The 25,500-nt window shown below is 46.1% G+C and overlaps 1 protein-coding gene across 1 annotated transcript in view; it reads left to right on the forward strand.

The window, feature by feature from the left end:
• The window catches only part of CACNA1I (calcium voltage-gated channel subunit alpha1 I), a 91,940-nt gene that overhangs the window by 38,511 nt on the left and 27,929 nt on the right, over positions 1 to 25,500 (forward strand). The window contains exons 6-16 of the mRNA XM_040596766.1: positions 395 to 487; positions 6,756 to 7,062; positions 8,443 to 8,843; positions 16,964 to 17,115; positions 17,758 to 17,943; positions 18,651 to 18,768; positions 19,256 to 19,411; positions 19,876 to 19,966; positions 21,910 to 22,112; positions 23,206 to 23,622; positions 24,537 to 24,637. Of these exons, the coding sequence (XP_040452700.1) occupies positions 395 to 487; positions 6,756 to 7,062; positions 8,443 to 8,843; positions 16,964 to 17,115; positions 17,758 to 17,943; positions 18,651 to 18,768; positions 19,256 to 19,411; positions 19,876 to 19,966; positions 21,910 to 22,112; positions 23,206 to 23,622; positions 24,537 to 24,637 (2,225 nt within the window). The remainder of the gene's footprint in view (positions 1 to 394; positions 488 to 6,755; positions 7,063 to 8,442; positions 8,844 to 16,963; positions 17,116 to 17,757; positions 17,944 to 18,650; positions 18,769 to 19,255; positions 19,412 to 19,875; positions 19,967 to 21,909; positions 22,113 to 23,205; positions 23,623 to 24,536; positions 24,638 to 25,500) is intronic.

A 25,500-nucleotide genomic window follows, 5' to 3' on the forward strand; every position in this document is an offset into this window, starting at 1 on the left:
GCAAAGCAATTTTTTTTATTCCCAAGACATGTTGCAGATGGGAGCTAAAACCTGTGCCTTTTTCTTTTCCACCGGCTGTACACAGTGTCCAGTCCAAGGGGCACAGAAACCTGCTGCAGGTTTTTCCCCTGCTGTGATCCAGGGAAATGAACTATTTTAATGAAATATTCCTGCTGTGGGCTAGCATGATCTCACAGGCTTTGACAGTGTGCCAGTGTCACCAAGCAGTACCACGCTGATTTCCTGGAATGGAAATTTGGACTCCTTGAAAGGAATTGTTGTTTCTCACCATCCTGGGCTTGCAGCAGCCCTGCCAGTATCTGCTTGTATACACTGAGGAGTGAACTCTGGAAGCCCACTTCTCTCCTGTTTCTCTTGTGGTTTGTCTTTATAGGTTATCACACTGGAAGGGTGGGTGGAGATCATGTACTACGTGATGGATGCCCATTCCTTCTACAATTTCATCTACTTTATCTTGCTGATAATTGTAAGTATAAGACTTGATGACTGTCAGCATTGCAGGCTAAGAGCCTACAAAAGACAGGTGTTAGGTCAGTATAGATACTGCAGAAGCAAACCATTTTACCTGGATTTCTTCTAGGAATCTCAGGAACCCAGCTAGTTGATTTTGACCAAGAGTTGGTGGTAGGATCACACAGTTGTCAGCCAGGTTGTTCTCTTTCAATCAAAAAATATGCTCAGGATTGATTCCTAGAGATATACATACGCAATGTTGGATAATGTTCTCATCTGCAGATCTTATCTCAAAGTAAATTCCCCAAACCAGTAGGCCCAAAAGTACACAAAACCGTTTCTGCATCTGCCCTCCTACTTGGTCTCTTTACACATTTTAAGCTCTTGGGTTGTTCTTGAGCCATGTTTTATGGCTTTTGGCAGCACTTGGATTTCTCAGATTCAGATTTTGTCAGATTCAGGGTCTGTCACACTGAATTACTTCTTCACTGTGAACAAAAAGGAGCTGCTGCTTTGATAGTGTCAGCAGTCCAGCATAAACTGGCTGTCTGAGATCACTTGTGGCTGGTGGGGATGGAAAAAGAGAAAAATGTCCGTAATGAGAACTTAATAAGCAGTTTATAAGCCCCATAGATTTGTACAAGTGAAGTTTGAAGGTTGCTTTGCTGTAAGGACATTTGTTGTCAGTGCCTGGGAAGAGAGGTGAGAAACGTGGTGCCATTGCCTCTTCCCTTCCTCAAGCCTCCCACACGTAATGCTTTTTTTTTTTTTTTTGGGGGGGGCGGGGCGGGGGCTGTGTGCGGGGTGCGGAATATCCTGTTTCTAATGAGGAAGGATTTTGTTTTTATGGAGACTCTTGTGCTTTTCCCACATGGGGACCATAGTCAAGAAGGGAAAGACATAGGATGGATTATAGGAAGTACAAAAACTGTACACGGTAGGTGCAATTTAGTTTTAGGTCACTTAGCCAGTAGGGACCTCAGTGTGTATTTCCAAGGCCTGCATGCATTTGGATGGGCTGCTGAATGGACCTGGCTAAGACTCTGCTCTTCATTTGTCCCCTGTGTCCATGCGCTCCTAGAAATAGGATCTCTAGAAGCAGTCACCCAATAACAGACTCACCTGGCACAAGATCTAGTTTAAATTCAAATTGCCATGCAGTGACTTGAGAGCAAACAAACCTTAATTCAGTTTCTAGGAGAAAGACTGCAGCCTGTACGTGTGGGGAGTGGTGCAAGAAAGAAAAAAGTATCTACTGGTCCAGTCAGGTCAGAGAACTTACAAAAACCCTGAATCTTCATAGTATCCCTGATTTCTCCCTGCCTTTTGGCCTTTTACCATCACAAAGGAAAGATAAGGAGAGAAAACAAGAAAGATAACCTACTCCCTGTGGGATGAAGCATAAGCCAGGACAGCAGAGGTGAAATACACCTTAAGAAATGCTGCTTTTACTTTGAGGCTGGAGAGTCCCAAGGAGAGACAATGCAGACATATGATTGCACAGCATGGGTTGTGGGGGTGGTGGTGTACCCCAGCTCTGTTCCCAAAGGCAAACTGAACATCCACTGCTTTTTGTGAGTTCAGAAAACAACTATTTCTCATAAAGTTTGTTCAGATCTCCCACCATGCAATAGGTATTTAGTACCTACTTGCATTTTCGCTTTGAGCAGCATGACCAGGATACCCAGGTTTGTACAATGTGCAATTCAGCACAGAATTTACTCGCCTCAGACACAGCCTCTCCCAGAGCCAGGAAGGACTGTGCCAAGTCAGTGTTTAACCATTGGGGTGGGCATTCCCAGTCTCCTGTGGGCAAGTTCCAAGAACTGCCCCTCATCCCCTACTCCAAACTGCATAAATTCTTGTTAGCAATTTTTTTGTTTGTTTGTTTGTTTCTAAGCAGGAGCATCCTTCTAGTGCTGGCTCACCTCATGTGGATTCTCAGTGATTCAAACTTTGTCTCTGAATTTACAGGCGTGGAAACCCTCAATTAAACACTCCACCTGATATTTTACTGTGAAGTGTCATTGACATTTCTAGGCACTCCCTCCTCATTTGCAGAAGCCATGTAGGTTTATTTCCATCAAACACAGGAGCACATGAACCTCAGGTTACTCTGGGGACTGCTCAGAACAAAGGAGCCATATGCTAGATGGGATGTTTCCTTTGCCTTTAGTGGAGTTATACCAAGAAAGTGTTTAGCCTTTCTGTTACCTTCTTTGCACATGTAATGCATCTTTTGCAGCACATAGCAACACCACAGTGTGAACTTGCTATCACTTGGTTTCGTTTTCCCTCTGAGTCTTCGTATTCTCACTCTTCAAGTCTTAAGAAGTTTCTAAGCAGGATTACTCTGACAGGCATTCTTCAAGCCCTGACTCTGCTTTTCCCCATACATCCTAGCCTTGGCTCAAACTTACTCTTCTGGGGCTGGATCTCTGCAGCCTCTTCTTCAGAGCTATGCTTTCATCCATGACTTCTCCATCCCTCACAGAGATATCTTCAAACACCTACATTAGGGCATTACCTGCTACTGCTCATCTGGCAGGAAGAAGGCTCCGCCACCTGAACATATTGCCAGCGTGCTTAGGAGTCCTTCGTGGATGTGCTCCCCCAAGGAGAAGAGTTCTGGCTGACCTTGGCACCCAGAGTGGCCTTGCAGAACAACCTGGTAAAAGCATTTTATGGATTCAGCAAACTGTAAATAGCTTCCTCCTCTGCCAGAGATCAGGGGAGGTGATATGAAGGAAGAACTGTTTTCACCTCTTGGGTCAGTGTTTCATTTAGGTCTTGCTGCTTAAGGTCCAGCTGTCTCTTTGTCTCTCCAGCTACTTGACCACTGGTGTGGCTCCAGGCCTAGAGAAAGCTCTTCTGAACTTATGCTGGCATCCACATTGCAGCACTCATTGGCCTCCTTGAAGTGCTCTGCTTGCCCATGTGGGCTTCAGAAGATAAGCTGGACATCCAGGCATAACTAATAAAAGTAAGGGGCAAGTAAGTCAGCATCTCCAGCACCAGTCAGATTTTATTAGGTGTTGCACAGACAGGGATTGAACCCTGGGCTGAAAAAAGCCAGGATCTGCTGTGTGTTTCTGAAAGGATTATGCTTAAAATGATGAGGGAGATAAGAAAAATACTTCTGATATTAGAAAGGTTTATAGTAATATTCTGTTGGTGCACAGGGATTGCTTCTTACTAGAGTATTCTTTCTATCTCATGAGTCTCTGTTTTTATCTACTTTTTGTAGATAAAACATTACCCAGCATATCATTTCTGTTTTTTAAATATTTTGTTGCATACTTCTGCCTTTGCCTTATCACCCATTTCATCACTGAAAGGGTTGTCAAGCATTGGAACAAGCTGCCCAGGGACATGGTTGAGTCATCATTCCTGGAGGTATTTAAAAGACGTGTAGATGTGGCACTTAGAGATATGGTTTAGTGGTAAATATGCAGTTCTAGATCAGTGGTTGGGCTTGAACTTGAAGGTCGTTTCCAACCTAAATGGTTCCATGATTCCATGAAAGTACAGCTCACTTTCAGGACTGAACAAGACTCCTGTGTTGGGGCTCTGAATCATCTGTCTCCTGCCTCTGTCAGATGCTTTGTCTGACTCCATGTCAAGACACTTTCAGCCTCCGCACTCAGCTATGAGATGGATTGCTCAGTTATAAGCCATCTGGGACCCTTCCTGTCCTTCTGCTAGCTGGGAGGCAGTGTCAAGCTTGGCAGAGCCTTAGAGTTTATGGACTTGCCTGTCATCTTCAGGATTAAACAAGCTCATTTGTTTTGCACTTGATGTTCCTAGCCAAGAGGTTTAAGGATTGGGGGTTAGTTGCCACATCCAGTCCTCTCACTCCTCCCCTTTTTGGTCTTCTGGTGGGAGATCACAGCAAATGGTGCCTGTGAGAACAGAGCCTGGGGACGTGAAACCTGAATCCCCCTCCTGATTCAGCTGCAGGCTGACAGTGGGAACCTGCTGAGGGCATCTTGTTGCCCTCAGCTCCTCTGCTTGTAGTCTTAGAGAGAAGGTGTTGCAAGTCTCAGACTCTTGTTGCTTGTGGAGTTGTTGGAAGTTGCAAAGTACCAGGCAGTGTCACAATTAGCATTCCAGAAATATGTGCACAGCTGGTGTCCAGTTCCCAACCCTGTCTCACTCAGGGCAAGCTGAAGGACATAACTGAATGGGCAAGCCTGTGCGAGTGTCAGTGTCATGTAGTGCTGAGAGGGAAGAGGGAAGCAGCATGTACTGATGAAGGATTTGGATTCCCAGTCGTACTCTCATCAGTGAAAACATACAAGACAATCATGGACTAGGGAAAGTCTTGGTGGAAGGTGAAGGAATCTGAACGAGGCATCATTTTAATTTTCAAAACCACATAGAGAATTGGAGGGGAAATAGGTTGAAATGTAGGTGGGAGGTGAGGGAAGAGAAGAGTTCTGTGACAAAAGGAAAAAGAATTACAATAGCTTTGAAGGGTGCTGAGAGGAGGAGGAAAACAAAAAAAAAAAACCAACAGTGCTTTATTTTGACATGGTTTATTGTCATTATGTTGAATCTGGTTGGGAAGGGGCTTCGTGTTTCAAAGACTTATTCAGATGGTAGCAGGGACACCTGCCCTTTCAAATACTGAGAGCCACTGTATTGGGCCTCCAGACATGGCTACTGGGCACCTTTGTGCAAGAGTAAGGGACAACAAAGGCAGAAAGCTGGTGGGGGAGCGGCAAGGGCTGTGCACTGAGGGGAAGGCTGCTTGCATAGATAAAACAAGCTGGGGGACTTCTGAAAAACCTCCACCCTTTCCATGCACTAGGGTTGGGGTCAGGTTATCACCAGCCTTGCTCGCCCTCTCCCCTTTGCTGGAAGGGTTATATGGGGGAGGACACATGCGTGAAGGTAAGGGCAGGGATGGATCCAGCTTTGTGTCAGAGCTGTTCGCTTGGACAGGAGTGACAGGGAGCTAAGACTGGGTCCTGTGTGGGTTCATACAGAGGAATATGGTGCAAGGATATCCCTTAGCATGGGTGCTCCCTGATCCAGGGGAAGCAGAAATCGAGCTGGTGCTTCCTCCCCTCCCAGGGGCTGTCCTGCAGGGTCTGTTTCAGAGCAGCACAGATGCGTGGTCCTTGTTCAGAGATCAGACTCTGCATTTTATCAATGCTGTGTCGCCACTTACACAGCTCTACGGGGAGCAGACACCAATCGGGGCATCATAGCATTGAGAATGATTTTGAACGTGGTTGCCAGCACTTTTATGTATGCAGTTCTCATCATATTGAAGCCCAGGTTTTATCCTAAGTATAATGGATAGATCTCTTAATGGCGGTTCATCTGTTATTTCATAACATGTAATGTTGAGAGTGAGATTTTTATCTCCAGATTTCTCAGCACCAAGAAATATTGGCTCCATTTTACAGATAATGGCAAAGGTAGCTTCAAAGGAATATGCAAAGGCGTAAAATAATCCTGGTAGACTTTTTGGCTTCTGTATGGAGAACGAGAACTTGGGCATTTTGTTTTGTTTCTAAGAAACCGGGGAACTGGGTTGTGGTTGTTTTTGTATTTGGAATGGAAAGCCTACCTAGGCTGGAAGACAAGTAAAGTAAGAACTAATATAATAATCTAGTATCAGAAGAATCAGAAGGATAGAAAATGAGCAAGGAAACACTGTTTTACCAAACTTTTTAGTGTTCTCCAAGTAATTAGTTTTTGTAAACTCCTCTTTGATTTCAAGAGCTTTTTCATTTCAGCAAAGTACCATCTCCTTGTATGGTGAATTAAAGTGTAAATGGTAGAAATTAATAAAATGCTCCAAGAATACTGATATGTCCTCCAAGAGTTGAAGGCCATAAATAACAGTGCATGATTTTTCCAATAACAAAAGAGCGAGTTGAGGGGAAAGCAACCAAACTAGTCCTCTGTCTCTCACCTTCTGTTTTTAATACTAAGGAGAAGGAAACAAAATGTCCAGTTTTCATCAAACCCTTTGCAGGTAACTTCTAAGTGACTTGCTAAAGGTCCCAAAGCCTGCCAAGTGTCAGACTTGTGTTTCTTGAATTTCAGTTCAGAGCTCTAAATTCTGTGTGGAAATGACATCGAGTGAATTCTCAAAAACAAGCTCAGCCAGCCTGGCTTTCTTTGAAATCCTATCTCCATACACTGAGTAGTTCCCATTCCTCTGCCTCCCATCACTTTCCCCTCCTCTTTCCTCTTACATTCCCTCTCCCACATGTTCTTCCTCGTGCTGACATTGGCTGTTCCTCCTTCTCCTTTGCTACTAGGTGGGCTCCTTCTTCATGATTAACCTGTGCCTGGTGGTCATTGCCACACAGTTCTCGGAGACCAAGCAGCGGGAGCACCAGCTGATGCAGGAGCAGCGGGCCCGGTACCTCTCCTCCAGTACTGTTGCCAGCTACATGGAGCCGGGAGACTGCTATGAGGAGATCTTCCAGTACATCTGCCACATCATGCGCAAAGCCAAACGCCGCACCCTTGGGCTGTACAACAGCATACAGAGCCGGCGCCGGGGCCATGTGGAGCCGAGCAATGCCAAGCTAGGCATGAACAGGAAAAGCCAGAGGCGCTACAGTAAGAATTGCATGAGTAAAGTTGGAAACGCCAATAGTGGAAATGTGAGAGTAATTGGGAGCATCTTCGTGTGCCAGCTTGCCAAAGGACCTGTGCCTACAAAGCACGGAATCAGAATTAACGTTGGCCATTGTGCATGAGGCCACGGCCAGCCCACCAGACCAGCGAGGTGGGGCTGACCAGCAAGAATGGAAATGAGACAGGTGACCAGCGGGGAACGTGTCTGAAACCTGGAGACCATAATGGGATAGCATTAAAGGCACTGGCTGAGGCTTGTAAAGGGCTCCAGGTCTGGTATAGCAGGGTGATGACAGCAGTTTGGGAGAGAGAAGTCTTAGAGGGGTATGATGGAGAGGTACTAAGGATTGGAGTGGGTGACACAGCAGGTTCCTCAGAGTTCTTCTCCCAAACTGAGTTGCTGCGGGACCTCAAGAGAGAGGCAGAAGGAGTAGAATTGCAATAGGGTGTCTCCTGAACCAAGGGAACAATACTGGCGAAGTCAGTTTGATATGCAAGGGCAGTTGGAGACAATTTCTCTTGATAGGAGCACCTGCTGTTGTGTAAAATTAGACAAAATATACCATTTAAATTGGATTCCTGGCCTGAAAAGTGACTGTAAAAATGGTTTTATAGAGTGTAGTATTAACTGCCTGCCGATGCCTTTCCTAAGTTATGCTCCCATTAACAAGCAAAAAGGTGGATTTTCCTTCAGCTGGTCTTTCCTTTACTTGCTAGGAGAAAAATTTCTGCAGGCTTCATGCACCATGTTAACAAATTAATTGCTTCATTCCCCCAGTGCCCATTTGACCTTCCAGGCCCAACTGGGGGACCGAGGAACAGAAACTTAGTTTTCTCACTGAAGTCAGGAGATCTGTTCTGATTCAGAGTGCATGGACCATCAGGAAGAAGTGTTCTTGCACTACCTTTTCTGGCTTCTTGAGATGCTTTGCTAATGTAGCCTCTCTAGTTTAGAGAGTTCAGCTCAGCAGGTGGGTTCTTAGACCCCACTTGTAGCAGTTCAAGCCAGACGCCTCTCGTGATCATTTTTGCCTCAGTTCCATTTTAATGCAAGCTACTGAGTCTGAAGTGTGATCCCTGCATCAGACAAAACAGTTCTTCCTTTGATAGATGTGAACCTCTATTGAGCCTCATCCCTGGCAGCTGAACAGTACCGTACCTTTTGGTGACACAGCCAGTCAGTGTAAAGCCCCCAGTGGCAATGGCTTTTATTGCTGCCCTTGAGGTGATGTGCCAGTGTTGAGTTACCCGTACAGCTAAAAAGCACACTTACCCTGTTTAAATACCCAAAAGCCAAATGTGTCCAGTTTCAATGTCTTTTTCAAAGCCTTCTTTCTCAAGTGTGATCATTTTTCTCCCCAGGGCTTTGCCAGCAGCACAACTCTCTTGACTGCCCTCCTCAGGGCTTGGTCCAGCCCGTTGCTGTGACAGCAGTCTCTGATCCCACCAACTGCCCCCAATGTCATAGGGGGGAGCATGAAGCATCCCGAAGGCTTTCTGTCCTGGGCAGCGCTGACTCAGACCAGGAGGATGGAGGAGCCAGTGAAGAGGGAGAGGGCAGCAGAGAGGACCAGGGTGCCTCTGTGCTGGAGAAGGAGGAGGAGGAGCTGGAAGAAGGTGGACGGCTGAAGCTTTGCAGTGACATGTGGCGAGAAGTGAGGGTCAAGCTTCGAGTGATTGTGGACAGCAAATACTTCAACCGTGGGATCATGATCGCAATCTTAGTGAACACAATCAGCATGGGTATTGAGCACCACGAGCAGGTAAGGCACATCGGGGCACAGAATGGGCAGCGGGGACTGGTGAGTCCTTCTTGGGGTTACTGCCTCGCTAAGCAGCTGATGCAACTCGGTGGAGGCAGAGATTGAGCTATTTGGACCGCAGGCCACAGCACAGATGGTCCCAGCATGGCTTTGGAGAAAGCCTCAGAATCTTGCACAGTCTTTTCTTCCTTATCCCTGCACTTAATCACTTGCACTGTCCTCGTGTAGTTTCGTCTCACCTCCTTTCAATCCCTCTCTTTTCCTCCTCCCTGCTCACTTTTACCCCTCTGCTTTAATTTTTACCCTGTCTTTCCATCTGCCTCTCTCTCCTTCACCCTAATCTCTCTCTCTCTCATTTCTCTCTTCATTAGCTTACTGAATCCTTAGTCTATTTGGTTAATTTAATGTGCCCTCTGGGGATGTCACAAGCGCTTCACCAGCATCTCAATTCAAATACATCAGCTTGCTAGCCTTTCCAGCTTAATTAAGAGATGCCTGAGCACATTCTGTCTATACAGGAAGGCTAGGAAAGGCACCACCTCCCATCTCCAGTCATTCTGGGGGCTCGGATGGCTTGAGCCTTTCCTTTGTCCTGTTAGCAAGAAGTGATAGATAGGTCAAACATAGACAGCAGGTGCAGGCACAGTTTTCACTTTCACACCGGTGGTTTGCAGGCAGCTCTGAATCAGCAGTGCACTTTATCCTAATGACAGACTTGTGAAATGGAGAAGGATTGTGTGCCTTCATTTTATAGCTGGGAATAGGCTGTGTCTACTTTGTGATGTGCAGAGCCAGCTTCAGAGGGTGTTAAGCACACCCATGACCTTGCATTTGCATTTCTGGTTGGTAGCTCTGCTGCACTTGGTATTAAAGGGGTCCATGCTGTACATCCATGTCTCAGATCTATGCCACCAGTCTGAATGTGAACATGATTCGCTCCACGTTGTCTGTCCAGATCATAAAAATAATAGATCGCTCCACTACTGAGATGCTGACTGCATTAAAGCTTTGGAGCCAAGGTGAAGTCTAGTCCTGAATGCAGTCTCAGGCAGCAAAGAGACAGACAGTGAGTCTGGTTCAAGCCAGGCACTCAGATTTGTGCTGTACTTTATCAGGATGGAGATATCTGGAGACCCAGAGTATCTTAAATTCCCTGTTTGAGGCAACATAATATCTGAGTGAGTATTTGAAGCCTCAGATGTCTGGATCCCACCCATGTACCAAGCATTAGACCATTTTTCAAAGCCCAGCTAGTTTCTGATAAAAGGATGGGAAACCTTAATTTGATCCCAGAATGCAAAACTGCACTGGATGCCTCAGTACCAGAAAAATACTGACAGGAGCTCAGAGGAGAGAAGAATGAAGAAGAGGCTGGAGGGGTTGACTCATGAAAAACAGATAAAAAAGAGCAATGTATTTGTCACGTAGCAGAGAGATGACTAAGGGTTGGAACCCAGGACAATATGAAAACTGCCCACTGATGTTTTAAAGATGTGAACACCAAGCAGGGAGAGCCATTGTTCATTTTGGTTTATTGGAGACAGTGTGAATTAAGAGTTTAACAGAGGAATATTTGAGCTGGAGGTAGAGAATTCACTCTCATGTTCTAGCTATTATGTGTGCAGATTTAAGCCCTTCTAGGCAGCCTTTGCTGTGTTTGTACAGCCCACAGAAGAGTGGGATCTGCCAGCAGCCTTGAGGTTTCTAGTAGCAGGTTATATTAATGACACATCCTTAGAGTTATGCTATCACTTTTTATCCACAAAGTAGCTAGGAAGACCTTACGACCCTGCACGCTGTTTCTACTAGAAAGAGATGTCAACCAAATTATCATAACTGAAAAATGTGGTACAGCCTTTTTATTTAGAATACATATGCTGAATCCTGTTTCCCTGGCACAAGGAGATTTAAAAACATATGTATTCAGACCATAGCATGAATTCCAGGTCCTCTTCAGTCAGCAGTTAACTCAAAAGCACATAGGCATTTGCACTTCCCTTTGCTCTCTTTCAGTTTTCCTCAAGCCATGCTATCAGTATATCTCAGACTGGTGCTTCATCACCTTCTTTTATCTCCTTTTCTCTTTTCCTGTTGTTTTTCCTCCCAGAAACACGTATTTTCACACAATGATATCCAGCAAAACCCCTCTGCCCAGAGAGATCTGTGATTTGCAGGGTGACACCATTCCTATGACTGAAGTAGCTTCTATTGCTTCAGCTCCTTTATCATATGAATGTCTCCTGGCCCACAGCTTATGTGTATAGAGACCGCTCAAGGTTTTATTTTCTGGTGCACATGAGATCACAACCCCAGCCACTCTCTGGGGACATATCTGGCTGGGCAAGAGGATGTGTGAAGGTGTCACAGGTTTGAACAGTCGTGGGAGCAGCTCGTGGCATGTCCATCAGCTCCTCACTGCTCTACTTGTTCATGGACTGTACACGGGTGAGCTGGCCTGCTGACCAAAGCATCCACCAACCATTTGGTTAAGGGGTAAGAAGGACTGCAGGAGCCAGGCACAAGATTCAGGCTCAGAAACACAGGAACCTGGGGAACAGAGCCTGTGTGCAAGTCTTGCCTTTGATTCCTGAGTGTTGACCAACAGAAAGAAAAAAATGAATTAAAATTATCTGTTTTTTACAGTTCTGGGGTTTAATATTCACAGTGCTTTTCTGCCAGGAGACTTAACCTCAGCAACAAGAATCACTTTACTCGGATCTAAATCACCTTAGAATTTGGCTTTGTTTAGCTTATTCATTCATTAACTTGCCCCATCCCTTTTTTGTGGCCAAGGCAGCTTCCCATCTCCTTGTGCATTTCTTGTAAGGGAAATCAACTCATTTTGGGACAAACTGCACTGCTGTGAGTCATTTTTAATCCTTAAGCTTATCACAAGTTATCACTTGTAAATAGATAAGTTTATTCAAATCCATCAGTGTGCATTATATCATGTAATATCCTCAGTATTAGGCCTCCAGATATTGCTGGGACATTGCACAAGCCAAAATCCATCATTTCAAGCTTTGTCCTGCTTGAAATAGTTTTTGCAGTTCATCAGATCTGCTTCTACTGGAATTGCCTATTTTTAAAATCCAGCGTAGAAAATATCAGATGCTCATGGCTGTCCAGAAGGATCCTTTTAAGAGGCTTACTGTTAATATTCATAGAGGATCTGGTGCTGCTTGATTTTCTCCCATATTCAGCATGAGGATGAAAGGCTGGTCCCAGCTGAATGTCCCAGGCTCTTTTCCCATACATTTCTTGAACGGCCTGTTGAACTCAAGCTTCTTTGCCATTAGTAGCCAATGAGACAATTACTGAATAACTTGGTTTATCTTCTCTAGTATCTAATTACAGTATTCCTTTGTACATCAGATCAATACTTCATGAGGTCTGTCTTGTGTGGATCAAGGGGCGATCCGTTGTTTTCTAACTAGTCCAGCCCTGTGGATCAGTACCTTCATATCCTTTAGCCTGTGTGATTTCCCTTTATACCAGCATTTATTGCATCCACAAATTCATATTTTAAAGTTATTGCTTCTCTTTTTACTATTTGCTGCTTGTTAGAAACATTCAGCAAATGTCCAAGCCAGCTCATCATACTGACATTTAGTAAATGATGGAACAGTCTCCCTGGGGTTGTAGATGAAAGCATGCTACTTCAGTCTTGTAAAACTAGGTTATAACAAGACATCACAAAATCCTGCATTGGTTGTGGGGTAGTGATTAGAGAAAGTAAAAGCTGGTTGGTATGTTCCATGGGTGATTTCTATGACTTTTCTGATTATTGTCAACTGATTTTGAAATGGTGAGTAAAAATGGAATGGAGAGACCTCTCTGTGGAATATTTCTCTCTCATGTTCTCAGAGGCAGTGATGTGCAGGTATGATTTGGTAGGGCTGCTCTGCATAGATCACATCAATTACTCTTCAGTTTCTAGACAGTTGCAAATTTACTCCTGGTTAGGAGAAACTTCTCCTGCAGGGGCTTCATGTGGTCTGCATATTCTTAACCTTTCCTGTGTTGTAGCAATTTCTGGCTGCTGTCAGATAATTGACTAATTACATTTTTGGTCTAGTCTGACACATGAAGTCCAACGTTAATAAGAAAAAAGGGGGGAAAAAGCTGAGCTGCTACCTTCTGTTGCCTCAGTTCTAGTTCCTGGTCACTGGGCAGGAGCTCTGAAGGAGATCTGAGCTATCCATTTCACTCTTAGTATTTGATGTACTTCGTTAGGGATGAAGCGCTTCATGCCATGAAGATGTGGATTAGGTAGCTTCATGGATGTGGAAAGAGATCCATATGCAGAGTAGGTGAACCAGTCAGGTTAAAACAGTGGCTCTGAGCATGCTTTGCACCCTGGGATCTCTCTCCCCTTCAAGCCACCCTCCTCATCCAATACCCAGCTCCCACAGTTTTGTTCAAGTTTCTCTCCTAGTGTATGCGTAAACCAGTCTATCCTGGCTTGGCAATAAGAACAGACTTCTTGTGGGGAGATTTCTGGTGTTCCCTGTTTTTTCTTGGGACTAAAAAACCCTTCAGTCCAGACCTTTCCTTGTGGAAACTTCAATTTACAGTTTCTAGGTAAACCTTGGTGGCCTGGGAGAAGGAAGCCTTGCTAATGGTTTTGATGATAAATGCCTGAGTACTGTCTGTGGGAGCCTGGGGATCTCACAACTGTGAAGTGACACATTCATTGTGTTGGAGATCCCATCTGTCAGTAGGACAAAAAGGAGAGAACCACTTCCCTGTCTGCTTGTCCCCTTCATCAAGTTCACGATTCCCTGGCCAGAGAGATGCCCCCACACGAGCTGTGTCCCAGCCAACAGCCTTGTCGACTGTCACTCATGGCCACACTGCCCTGGGTGCGAGGGCATCCCCGTACAGGCCATGGTGGCCCCCATGCTGCCACCCTGGCACCCAGCTGATGGGTCTTTGCGCTCTGCCAAATTATCTGTATCTCCAGAAATGGCTGCAATGCAGGATCTGCCTTCAGCCAGTGAGTGTGCCTTTCCAGATGGCTCCTCTGTCTTTTTAACGTTTCCCCCCCCAAAATTCATTCCTTTTGTTGCACTTCCTTCCACAGCCTTTACTTCTTTCCTACTCCATTTTTCAAAATCTTTTCTTCTCTATTTCTTGTGTGTGTCAGTGAATGTGTTTTACTTTTTTTTTTTCCAGCGTTGCGTTTTGAATCTTCTTTCGCTGCCTTCTCTCTGCCCATCTCCCTTTCCTTTTCCTGCCCCTCTCTCTAGGAAGGATGCTTTGCTGGGGCTGATTGATGGCCCATTAGAAAAAGATTAACAGGTGGAGGCTTGACTAGAGAAACAGATGTCAGGGAGGGAAGGAGAGGTGAGGGAACAGGTGACCTTTTCCACAAGTAAGGTGCAAGTATGGCTTTTCAAACATCAATTGCTCCCTACAACAGCACAAGAGAGAATGTGTGGACAGCAGAGAGGAGGATAATCCACCATCATAGCCTGTCACTTTTTTACATTGCTCATTTTCACTGACATAATCATTTGATTCAGGCTGAAATTGGCATCTCTGTTTAGCATATGGACCTCATGTTCCCAGCAAGTGTCATTACTGCCTGGCTCTCTGTGAAGTGATCATCTTTCCCTTCCCGTGTGCACTTTCTCGTTCTTTCTCTCTCTGCTCCTATCTCACTTCCTTTCCCCCTCATTTTCAGGATGGTTTTGTTATTCAAATGTAATTATGGATGGAAATTGAGCCATCTGCCCTTTTTTGACTTCAAAGAAATGGAGTATTTCAATAAAAAGCTGCAATGAAGAGTGCAAGAAATTAGCAAAGGGTGTGAGAATCCAAGATGTGAGGAGCAGTTTGTAGTCCATTTGCTCTCTTAGGAGGATCGGGGCCCCAGAGCAGAGGTTAAAGCAGCCCCCAGCTTCAGGGGGAGGGTCAGATCCAGAATCACATTCCTTTCTCACCTTCCCTTCCACTAGCTGAATAAAGAGCAGGCACAGCCAGCACAAAGACTGCCCTTCAGAAAAGCAGCAATTTTGCAATCATCAGGGAAAGACCATGACTCCCCTTCCCAGTGGGAACTAATACTGAATTCATGATAAAAATATTGGCTCTGGCCTGCAGGGACTCACTTCTTTGTTTCCACAGTGCCAGGAGTGTCTGTCGTCTCTTGCCTTGAACAACAGGCTTGTGAAGTTTTCTTGTTCTCATCCATTTTATGTGATGCTTGAAAGAGTGGCCTGGTGGCCAGGCATAGCTCAGACCAATGTGAAGGAAGAGGGGAGTCTTCAGCCACCTTTTTGGCACGGGTATCCAAACAGTGAGAGCAGTACTACCTGCTGCCACAGAGCCTGGATCAGACTCATGTCGGAGACTTGGAGCTGGGGCTCAGTGATGCAGTAGGTTAAATGTCAAATATGTAACCTTGTCTGAGGTGTGATATACCTGCCCGAAGGTAAACATGGAAACTTGGGCCAGAGGAGCCCTGCAGAAGTGCCTTGGAGCTGCCATGCCTTGGCCCTCTGGTTGGGAAGGTGACGCACCTTCATCTGGAGCGGGTCCCCACCAGCTGCTGCTTGGGAAGGTGATGGCCAGCAGCATGCTACAGCCAGGTGAACTGCCCTGGCAGCCTTGTGCAGTCTGAAGGCCATGGGTTTTCTAACCTGTCCCCAAGATGCAACCCATTATACTGGCAGAAAATTTTTCTCTTTGGGAACATTTTGTACCTTGCCATTACTGTGGAAGTCTCCCTGAGCTATGTATGTATATCTCTGAGTATGTGCAAACATGGGCAGGCTTGCGTATGTGTTGTCCCTCATGCATCTGACCTTGTTTGAGACCTCAGCCCTTGCAGTCTGGCCTGGTTCAGTCCTAGTAGCTGGGTGAGAAGTGCTTTGGGCAGATGAATCCATCCCAAATTCAGTGCAGGGAATGCCTCCATTTCAAAGGGGACGGCAATACCCTGACGTCCCTCATCAATGACACCAGTGCAACCTCTGTCTCCCTCTGCAGCAACGTTTCATCATTCCTGAGGAAACAATCTAGACCCATTCCTGACCTTGTCAGAGAAGTTTCCACTTCTGCATACACTGAATTCAGAAACCAAAAGGAGGAGTAATTTAATTTGCTTAGGCTTGTTCCACTGATGGAATCATTAAAACATTTTCATAAGCACAAACACATTGGTCTCTGCTGGATAAGGCTTATCGCAGGGGCTGAAAGATGTGTCAGATTCAACAGAAAAACATGTCCAAGGCAGGGTCAGATTGCTTTTTTTCCCCTCTTTTTGTTTTTTTTCTTTCTTCTTTCAACACAGTCATCTTGTGTCATCCCTGGAGTTTTCACCTTGTGTATCTGCCTTTCTCTTCTTCCTTCATTTTTCTCTTTTCCTCACTCTATTCCTGCTCTTCCTGTCCCTTACATGTTGGTGTTAGCAGTGTACGTGTCCTCACTGTTTTATTAAGCCAGTCTGATATTTGCATGGGTAATTATTGAGACCACTTTCAGGACAGAGGCATGAGAAAAGGCTGCTGCAGCAAGACTGGAAGACTAGTGCATACCAAGGATGTGATGGGGAGCGGGGGAGATAAAAATGGGGAAGGGAAAAAATAGAGAGGAAAGGGGCAGAGAAGTGCCATAAGGTTTAGAGGAGGATGGGGAACTGTTTCCCTATCAGCCAAATGTTTTCAGAATTTGAGCAAAAAGTGGTGTGATCTACCTGTGGAAACCTCAGAGGAAGAAGCCCTTGAAGAAAGAAGCTGACCACAGATGAGCCACTTTTGCCCTGCTTCAAAATGTGTTCAAGTTCTTTGCACAAAGTAAAGCAGCCTTTAGCCGGGGGACCAGCGTATGGAGTGGGATGTGGGAGACGCTTGGTCAGCCGTGGCTGTGTGAATGGCTGTGGGGCTCCTGACCACCTCTAGTAAAAGAATTTGTTAGAGACTTAATCTGTGATGAAGGTAGTAAATGTGCAAAGGAATTAGAGTGCAAGTGGCTCTATCCTGCTCCCCTCTAATCTAACTCATGGGAGCTTTGCAGCTTCCTACAAAGCCTGTCCTCTGGAAACACTGGCACTTTATTCCTCATAATTTCAGGGTTCTTTCAGTTCTGACTTTCTCAGTTTGCCTTCTCTCCAGCCAGAGGAATTGACCAACATCTTGGAGATCAGCAACGTTGTCTTTACAAGCATGTTTGCGCTGGAGATGATCCTGAAACTTGCTGCTTTTGGTCTCTTTGATTACCTCCGCAACCCCTACAACATCTTTGACAGTATCATCGTCATCATCAGGTGACAAGGGCTGTGGGGATCAACTGAAATACACATAGAAAAGAGTACTGCAGAGCTTGCACATTTTACTGTGCCTTTTCAAAAACGATTTAGCGGCTATACTAGGGGGAGCTGAGCTGATACACCAAGGCCAAAGACTGGGAGACCAAGATGTCTTTTCCCAACACTTGGTGACCCTAGGCAAGCCACATAGCATTTCTGCCCCTCAGTTCTCTCCTCTGTAGCATGAAGGCAATTACAATTGCCTTGTAAGTCCATAATAAATTTTAGCTGTGGAATATAAAAATGCACAAATTAAGGGTGCTACAAAGGTTTAGTGTGTGGTAGAAGAATTTGGCTTGCTGGAATTGAATGCTGCAAACCTTTCCTCATTCCTGCCACAGGCAGTGCTATTTCATATTCTTAAGGGAGAAATGCAGCTTTCTACACTTAAGTATGCAGCTTTCTACACATAAGTATAAACATACAGCATATGCTTCTAATTATAGCTTGCTCAGACAAGTTTTCTCTCTGACCCCTTTATACTTGCTGCCAACACAGAGGTGAAAACTTGGATGAATGCTGTTACTCTTCTCTCTCTTCTGTTTGTTCACTTGACTTTCATTTTGTCCCTTGTGCTCCCTGTGCCTCTCTGGGCTACAGCATCTGGGAGATCATCGGCCAGTCGGACGGGGGCCTCTCTGTGCTGAGGACTTTCCGCCTCCTGCGGGTACTGAAGCTGGTGCGTTTCATGCCTGCACTGCGCCGCCAGCTTGTGGTACTGATGAAGACTATGGACAACGTAGCCACCTTCTGCATGCTTCTCATGCTCTTCATCTTTATATTCAGGTGAGGAGGCAGTTAGTTGAGTCAGTGTTTTGGAGAGGCACTGTGTGGCTCATGTGGACAGCAACTTCAGAGCGTGATTGCATGACTTGTCTTGCCCATTGCTCTAGGCTCGTGTGGGTTCCTCATGTGGGAGCACTGACAAAAGTTTATTTGTTCATAAGGGCTGAGGTTACTGCTGCCCTAAACTGGGTTCAGCAGCTGAAGATTTGGCCTGGACAGGGTGGAGAAATGCTGCCACCAAATGTGCACGTTGAGCATAATGTCCCATTGCAGGATAGGTGAAGTCTCTTGGGAATCAACACTAGCTGCAGGAGCAGTTCAGTCTGGAGGCTGACTCTGGCAGAAGGGTGATAGGAAGCAACCAAGAAAGTCTGTTGCATCCAAAGTGGATGCAGTGCTAGGGAGATGAAGAAAAATCAGAGCAAACAAGAATAATGGAGAGAATAGATCTGAAGGCCAGGCTGGAGGGAATACATGAGCACTGAGGCAGTACAGAGGGAAAGCAAGGGTTTTTTGTGAGCTATAGAGCTGCAATACACAGCTCGTTCTTGATGGATAGATCCCAGTGGTCTGGCTGTGGTGTTCTACCCTTTGCCTCAGTGGTGTTGCATTATGTTGTTGTGAGGAAAAGAGAATGACTCTTATGAGCTGGTTGTGATGGCAGAGATGTTTAAATTTGACACCATCTCCACTTCTTGTCCCAACAGCATCCTGGGAATGCACATCTTTGGTTGCAAGTTTAGCCTCAGGACAGACACAGGAGATACAGTTCCTGACCGGAAGAATTTTGACTCCCTGCTGTGGGCCATTGTGACTGTCTTCCAGGTGATCCCACTTTGCTTTCTACAGGTGGGCTAGGGCAAAACAGAGAGGATCAGGAGGAGCTTTTTCTCATTGTGGAGCCTCGAACTTGCTCCTGACAACACAAAAGACCACACAAAAGACTGCGGCATGTGATGTCTGGAGGAACAATTGTGTGTTGTAACCAAACAACTGGTGTATCCTCAGACAGGGATGCTTCTTCCTTCCTAGGAGACAGTTTGCAAAGGTCACTCCTGTTGTGGCAACTCCCAGTTTAACACCATCACCTCAGTACATGACTGCCCTCATGGTCGCTCCTGTTTCTTCTTGTTCAGCTCATGTTATCAGGGCAGCACAACAGCTGGACAGTGACAGTGGGCAGTGAGTGTGTGGTTATGGGGAAGTTAAGAGGCCTGTTGTGGTCCTGATGTGTATCCTTTCACTGTCCTTTTCTGAGAATCCCCTTTGTGTTCTTCCTTCTTGTTTATGTGGCCTCTGCTCCTGGTTGCAGATCCTAACCCAGGAGGACTGGAATGTTGTGCTCTATAATGGCATGGCCTCCACCTCACCATGGGCATCCCTCTACTTTGTGGCTCTCATGACATTTGGCAATTACGTGCTCTTCAATCTGCTGGTAGCCATTCTCGTGGAGGGGTTCCAGGCTGAGGTGAGTTGCCACCAGAACTTCATCAGGAGGAGGAATAGAGGTGCTAAAAAGGAGACTTCTGAGAAACTGTGAGGGTACTGGGCTGGAGGACTCCCAAAGTATCATGCCTCTGTCATTTCCCTTGCTAAGTTCAGAGTGGGCTTCATTTAAAAAAAAAAAAAAAAAAGATTACAAAGATGACAGAATTAATCCTTGCAAGGAAAGAGACAAGCCCTCTGGAAGGCAGTTCACAATTTCCATCCTTTTCAACAGACCCTGCCCTGCTCTACTAGGGTGAGTCCTTTGCCTCTCCAAAAGCAAGAACACGGTATGTCAGCTATCCCAGGTCATGTGAGACACTTTCCAGTGATCATACTGATGCCTCACTTCCAAGGAAGATTTAACAGTTGTTATAGCAATGAAAGACAAGAAGAAATGTTCTGTTCTGTTTATGAGCTCCCAACTTCATAATTTGTGTGTTCCAGGGTGATGCCAACCGGTCATTCTCAGATGAAGATCAGAGTTCATCAAACATGGAGGAGTTAGATCAGTTCCAAGAGGACCAGGAAGGCTCAGGTACAATAGCTCAAACAGCCTCACTTGCTTATCTTCCATTGCTGTTTAGTGAGAAATCTGAGAGCAGATTCTGCAGAAAATACAATTCCAATAACTTATTAGGTTTCATTTTGAACTTTACGCTAGTTTGTAGTGTTGTCTGTACAAAAACAGAGCCGTGTTGACACCCTAAGGAGTGTGATAGCTAAGGGGAGCAGTTCTTGAACAACCTACAGAGTGGCAGCTAGGAGTGAGAAGTGAGACTGCCTGTGCTTAGCTTTGGGGGCACCATTTCAGGAACACTGTGTCCAAAGCTGGGACCCACATTTGAATAGGGGATAGCAACACATTAAAAAGGACTCAGACAAATCTGGAAGTCTTGCCTCTTAGTGAGAGGCTAATGAAGCTTAGAGAAACCAGATAAGTGATTCGATCACATACGCTGTAAGTGCCGACCATAAGGAGAGATTTCTGATGGTAGATGGCTCTTTAACTGAGCAGAAAAAAAGCATAATGAGATTGTAAAGGCTGGAAGCCGAAGCTAGACAAATTCAGACTGAAAAAAGCCACTTTTTTTAAGGAAAGATAATTAACTGTTGGAACAGCCTGCCTACAAACTACCATGTGAGATCTCCACCCCTCAAAGTCTTTCCATGAAGACTGCAAGTCTTTCTACAAGAGATATTATAGTTCAGGCAGAACTTGGTGGTAGGGAGCAGCAAGAGTAGCTTGCTCTGCAGTGGATGGTGAGCAAGGAGCTGAAGGGAGGGACAGCTAGGCAGGACCACACCGACAAAGGCACAATACTTGCACAAGGTGAGCAGAGCAGGTCCACCGATACTAGTCAGGGTCAGCCAATGGTTCAGTGATTGCCAGGCAAGTCCACAGTGGTGAGCCAGGTCTAAGGTCAAGCCAAGCAGTCCAGATGGTGAGACAAGATCAGGATCAGCAAGGTGCAAGGACAGGCACAAGCATACTCACCCAGACAAGGACCACAGGCACAGGTCCGAGCTTAAATGCGGCTCCTGCAGAAAAGGGCAGTGGCCACAGTACTGGCTTGCCACAGCTCTTTGCTGCAACTTAGCTGTTCTCACAGCAGTCTGATCCTGGGTTATATGGCTGTGCCATATCAAAGTTTACCTTGAATGTAGGGAGCTAAACCACTAGGAAGGCAGATCGGGAAGAAGTTATGGAGCTTTTCGGTGAACTCATGGCTGTGATGCTGCATGTAGGTGAGGCTATGTGACCTTCATTATGCAACAGGTCAAACAAAAAAGATTGTTCCAGTCATTTCAGGCATTAAAATCCAGTACCCCATCCTCTCCATCCATCTTGACAAATGCTGATGGTCATCCACAGAACCTGACATACCCCTCCAAAGTGTCCTGGATCTTCAAGGTCAATAATTGGTAATTGGTCATTTCAAGGGACCCAGCGCAGTAGGATAGACTGGGATGAAGAGTATGATTGCCAAAATTTAAAGGTGACCCCAGCACATAGATGGCTGCAGGTCTCCCCATATCTTAGTCTCTTCCTCAGTGTCTCAGCCTAACTGCTTTTAAATAGACTGTCTGACAGTCGGTGGTATTTGTTCAGACCTGAAGATGCAGGTGCCTGTTCTTGGCATGCAGAAGCGTATTTTCCTCCCCTTGCTGCCAGGGTTCGGCTTCTTGGAATGCCTGTCAGCCTGAGTCTGCCTGACCAGCACTCTGCTCGTCTGTCTGGCCCCCAGGAGAGCTGCCGTCAGTTTTGGGGACTGAGGAGATTACTTCAAAGTCTTCCCAGTGTGATTTTGCCACAGCACCCTAAATCAGAATCCATGCTGACTGATGCTGAACAGTTAATATTCTGTTAGCTGCTGCTAACATGCTAAACAGCTTAGATTGAAACAGTCACTGGATAGTGAGGAACCCACCTTCTTTTTTTTTTTTTTTTTTTTCTTCTTTCTGCATCTTTCCACCCAGATCCCAAGCTCTGTGCAATTCCTGTGACACCTAATGGACACTTAGACCCATCCTTGCCCTCTTCCAACCCACCAGTGGGTGCTGGGGGAATCACTAACTCTTCACGCAACTCCCTGCAGCCCGACCAGATCCGTCTTGCTGTTGGCTCCCGGAAGAGCAGTGTGATGTCTCTGGGGAGAATGACCTATGACCAACGGTCCTTGGTGAGTGAGTGAGTAGAAATGTGTGTCACATCCTTCTTTTGAAGTCCAAGCACTCTGTTATCTTTCTGCCATCATCTGGGGATGACTGTGGAGGATTGCACTCCTGCTGTAGGCTTCTAACACAAGCCCATTGCCTGTCTTTAGGAAGCCAGGGAAGTTCACATTATGTATCTAAATTTCCAAATTACTGAAGTCTATTTCCAGGTTGTTGATGTATATTCCATTAAGTGTGGGATTCAGGTCTTTTGTATTCCTTTGGTTGGAGAGGGGGAGCGCTAAGGAGACAGTCTCCCTCTTAGAATGAAACACATTTTGTCACCTTGCTGTTCCCTTCTTTTTGTAGAGCACAGGACACAAAATGATGCCATAAGTGTTAAGAGCATAGGAATATCTGGGTGATGCCAGAACTGCCAAGTCCCATAACAGATGGGTTTTCTGGAAGCTTTTGTAACAATGAAGAGAGGAATCTTGACTTGGAGCTCCCCATAGCAGGTCCTGCTGCCCCTTAGCACTTCCTCGAGCACTGCTGGCTGTCCAGCCAATGCATCTCAGACCTGACCACCTTGTAATGTCAGCTTCTGGGCTTTCTGCCCACTGACATACAGAGCTTTTGGGGGTGCGTTGGTGCTCAAAGGGTTCGTGCCACTGTTACTTCTAAACAGGGAGAGCTGGCAGTGTGTGTCAGATGGTGTGTCAGATTATCCATCGCTCTGTACCTTGTATAATCCTTTACCGCAGGGCAGTGTAAAATGATGCCAGTTGGATTCTTTGAGAGCTTTATTCCTGCTCTGTGCTGGTGTAGGTAACAACATCAGGCACCTGGCCTTTGGCTTTATTTACCTTCCCTGTAAGTACTTTGCACACAGATGGTGCTATAAAGTAATCACAGCCAACACCATTGCTAACTCATTATCAATTTATTGTCAGATTTACAGAGATTGCTGCTAAATTCCCACCATGCAACTCCCTCAACGGCTGAAAAATGGCAACCTCCTGGCTTAGGGGCCCAGGGAGAAGTCTGTGATCTGAAATAGGATCGCATGCTCCCTCCTTGTGCCTGGAGTCGCTGAGTCCCCGTCCCGCTCTCTTACAGTCCAGCTCCCGCAGTTCCCACTACGGTGCCTGGGGCCGCAGTGGAGCCTGGGGGAGCCGTCGCTCCAGCTGGAACAGCCTTGCCCGGGGACATAGCCTGAAGCACAAACCTCCCTCTGCTGAGCACGAATCCCTCCTGTCTGGAGAAAGGCACAGGGTGGTTGATGGGGAGACGGATGGGACAGGAAGGGTGTTTCATCACCGCCGGACACTCTCCCTGGACAACAAAGACTCCGGTGACCTGCTGGAGTTGGCCTCGGTCGCATCCAGCCACAGAGTGACCTGTAAGCTGGGAGCAGCATCTGGGGCCAGCGAGCATCAAGACTGCAATGGCAAAATGCCCAGTATATCCAAGGAGATCTTCCCCAAGATGAACAATCGCAAGGAACGGGGAGAGGATGATGAAGAGATAGATTATGTGAGTATTCAGTGGAGGGAACCTGGGGTTACACTGCAGCACTGTGGAAAACCCTAAAGCCTTGAGTTTCAGTCTCCCTGCCATGTGGATGGGAGAGCTTGCAATGGTGCTTTAAGTACAGCAGACTGAATGCAGATGGGACCTTCTGGGCCCCGACAGGCTCAAACCACATTGTCAGGCAGCCTGCAAGGCAGTCATACAGGTGGATGGTGTGAGGAAGGCAGATGTGAGGCACATGCGTGGACATTTGGGGGCTGTTGTTTCAGAGCAGTGTGGCCAGTGATTTCTGCTGGCTCGGTAAGGTCAGGCTGTGTGAGCAGCGAGAGCTTTGCTTGGGGAACACCGGCAGATCAGAGGAGGAAGCACAGGCACAAGAGACAAGGCAAGTCAGTTTTGCAGTGCCAGCCTGGGAGACCACAGTGCCCAATCTGTGAGCAGATCCAAGGGTGGAAAAAGTAGAGGGAGGGTCAGTAGAACTTTGAACAGATGCTGTATGAAATTAAATTACTTCCAAGCCCAAGTGCCAACTAAAGGCTTCCTATCCTGGCCTCTTGTTTAGCTGGGGTAGCGAGGAAACACTGTCTTTATGTCACAGAGACACTCCAGTAGCTCTGAGAAGGCATCATGGACAACATCCTGCTCTAGAAAGGTCACCAGCAGTTTTATTTGTAATGATCTGGGGAGAAAAGCAGATGCCAAGAGGTAAACAGGCCCTGGCAAAGCATCTCCTACTGCCTTTTCAGTGGCTTGTTGCTCTTTGAGTTCATTTCCTCCTTTGAGGTCTTAGAGAAAGGCAGGTAGTGCACCTGGTGAACTGCAGGTAAGGGTGTTTTGGGGTAAGGTGTGAAAGTAAGAGTGCCTCTCAGGCAAGTGGGAAGTAACCAGTGGCACTTGTTTCTGCTGCCTTCCTCCAGAGCCTGTGCTTTCGCATACGGAAGATGATGGAAGTCTATAAGCCAGACTGGTGTGAGTTACGGGAAGACTGGTCCATATATCTCTTCTCTCCGCAAAACAGGTTTGCACAGTTTTTGCAATGAGAGGGTTGAGAAGATGGGGCAGATTCTGTTGGTGTGTTGACCACATCCCCTGAGCTGCATGTAAGGTTGCAACTTTAAACTTAGAAGCTGGGAATGTGTTTTGTCTCCTCCATCTCTCCTTCTACAGCCAAACAACATTTTTCTTCATTGATTCTGGAGATGAAAGGAAGGGTGAGAATCCTAAATAGCTATTGTAATTTTCCCTCCCTTTGGAGAATCCCATTTTTCTTTCGTGTAATCATGAATATTTATAGCAAAGCAAGGCAGGGAATACTAACATTAACCCAAAAAGGAGAAGGAATGTATTATTGACAACTCCATAATACTGATATTTCCTCCCCTGGTACCAGAACAGTCTCTCCATTTCACTTTCAGTCCTAGTACCAACTTACCAGCAGTCATATTACATCTTTTAGGGCAAAGTTAGAACTCTTCTTGCCTGAAAAAAAGAAATTTTGGATAAATTCTCCTGGTGAGAAGACCCCTTTAGCAGAGTGAAAATGTCCATGTACCCCAGCCAACAGCATTCTCACCCATGTGTATTGCCCCTTGAAAAGAAGTGGGTTTCATTACAGGTCATGAGGGAGAGCTCTTTTTTCTGTGTGACACCTATGTTGATGGGTACAGTGTCTTTCAGAGTGGACAGAAGTGTGGTCCCCATGACTGTGAACCTACCCACCTCTCCTAAACTTTCAGCATGTGGCCTCTGTCCTGGCATGGCACAAAGTGTGAGTTTGGAAGGAAAATTCAAACTCAGCCTCTTCTCTACAGAGCAAGAGAGAAGAGCACAGAGCCATAGTGGATAGGAAACCACTCTAGCACAGGGGCAATGGGTGAAGGT

Source organism: Falco naumanni, chromosome 5 (assembly GCF_017639655.2).
Source record: "Falco naumanni isolate bFalNau1 chromosome 5, bFalNau1.pat, whole genome shotgun sequence".
NCBI lineage: Eukaryota > Metazoa > Chordata > Aves > Falconiformes > Falconidae > Falco > Falco naumanni.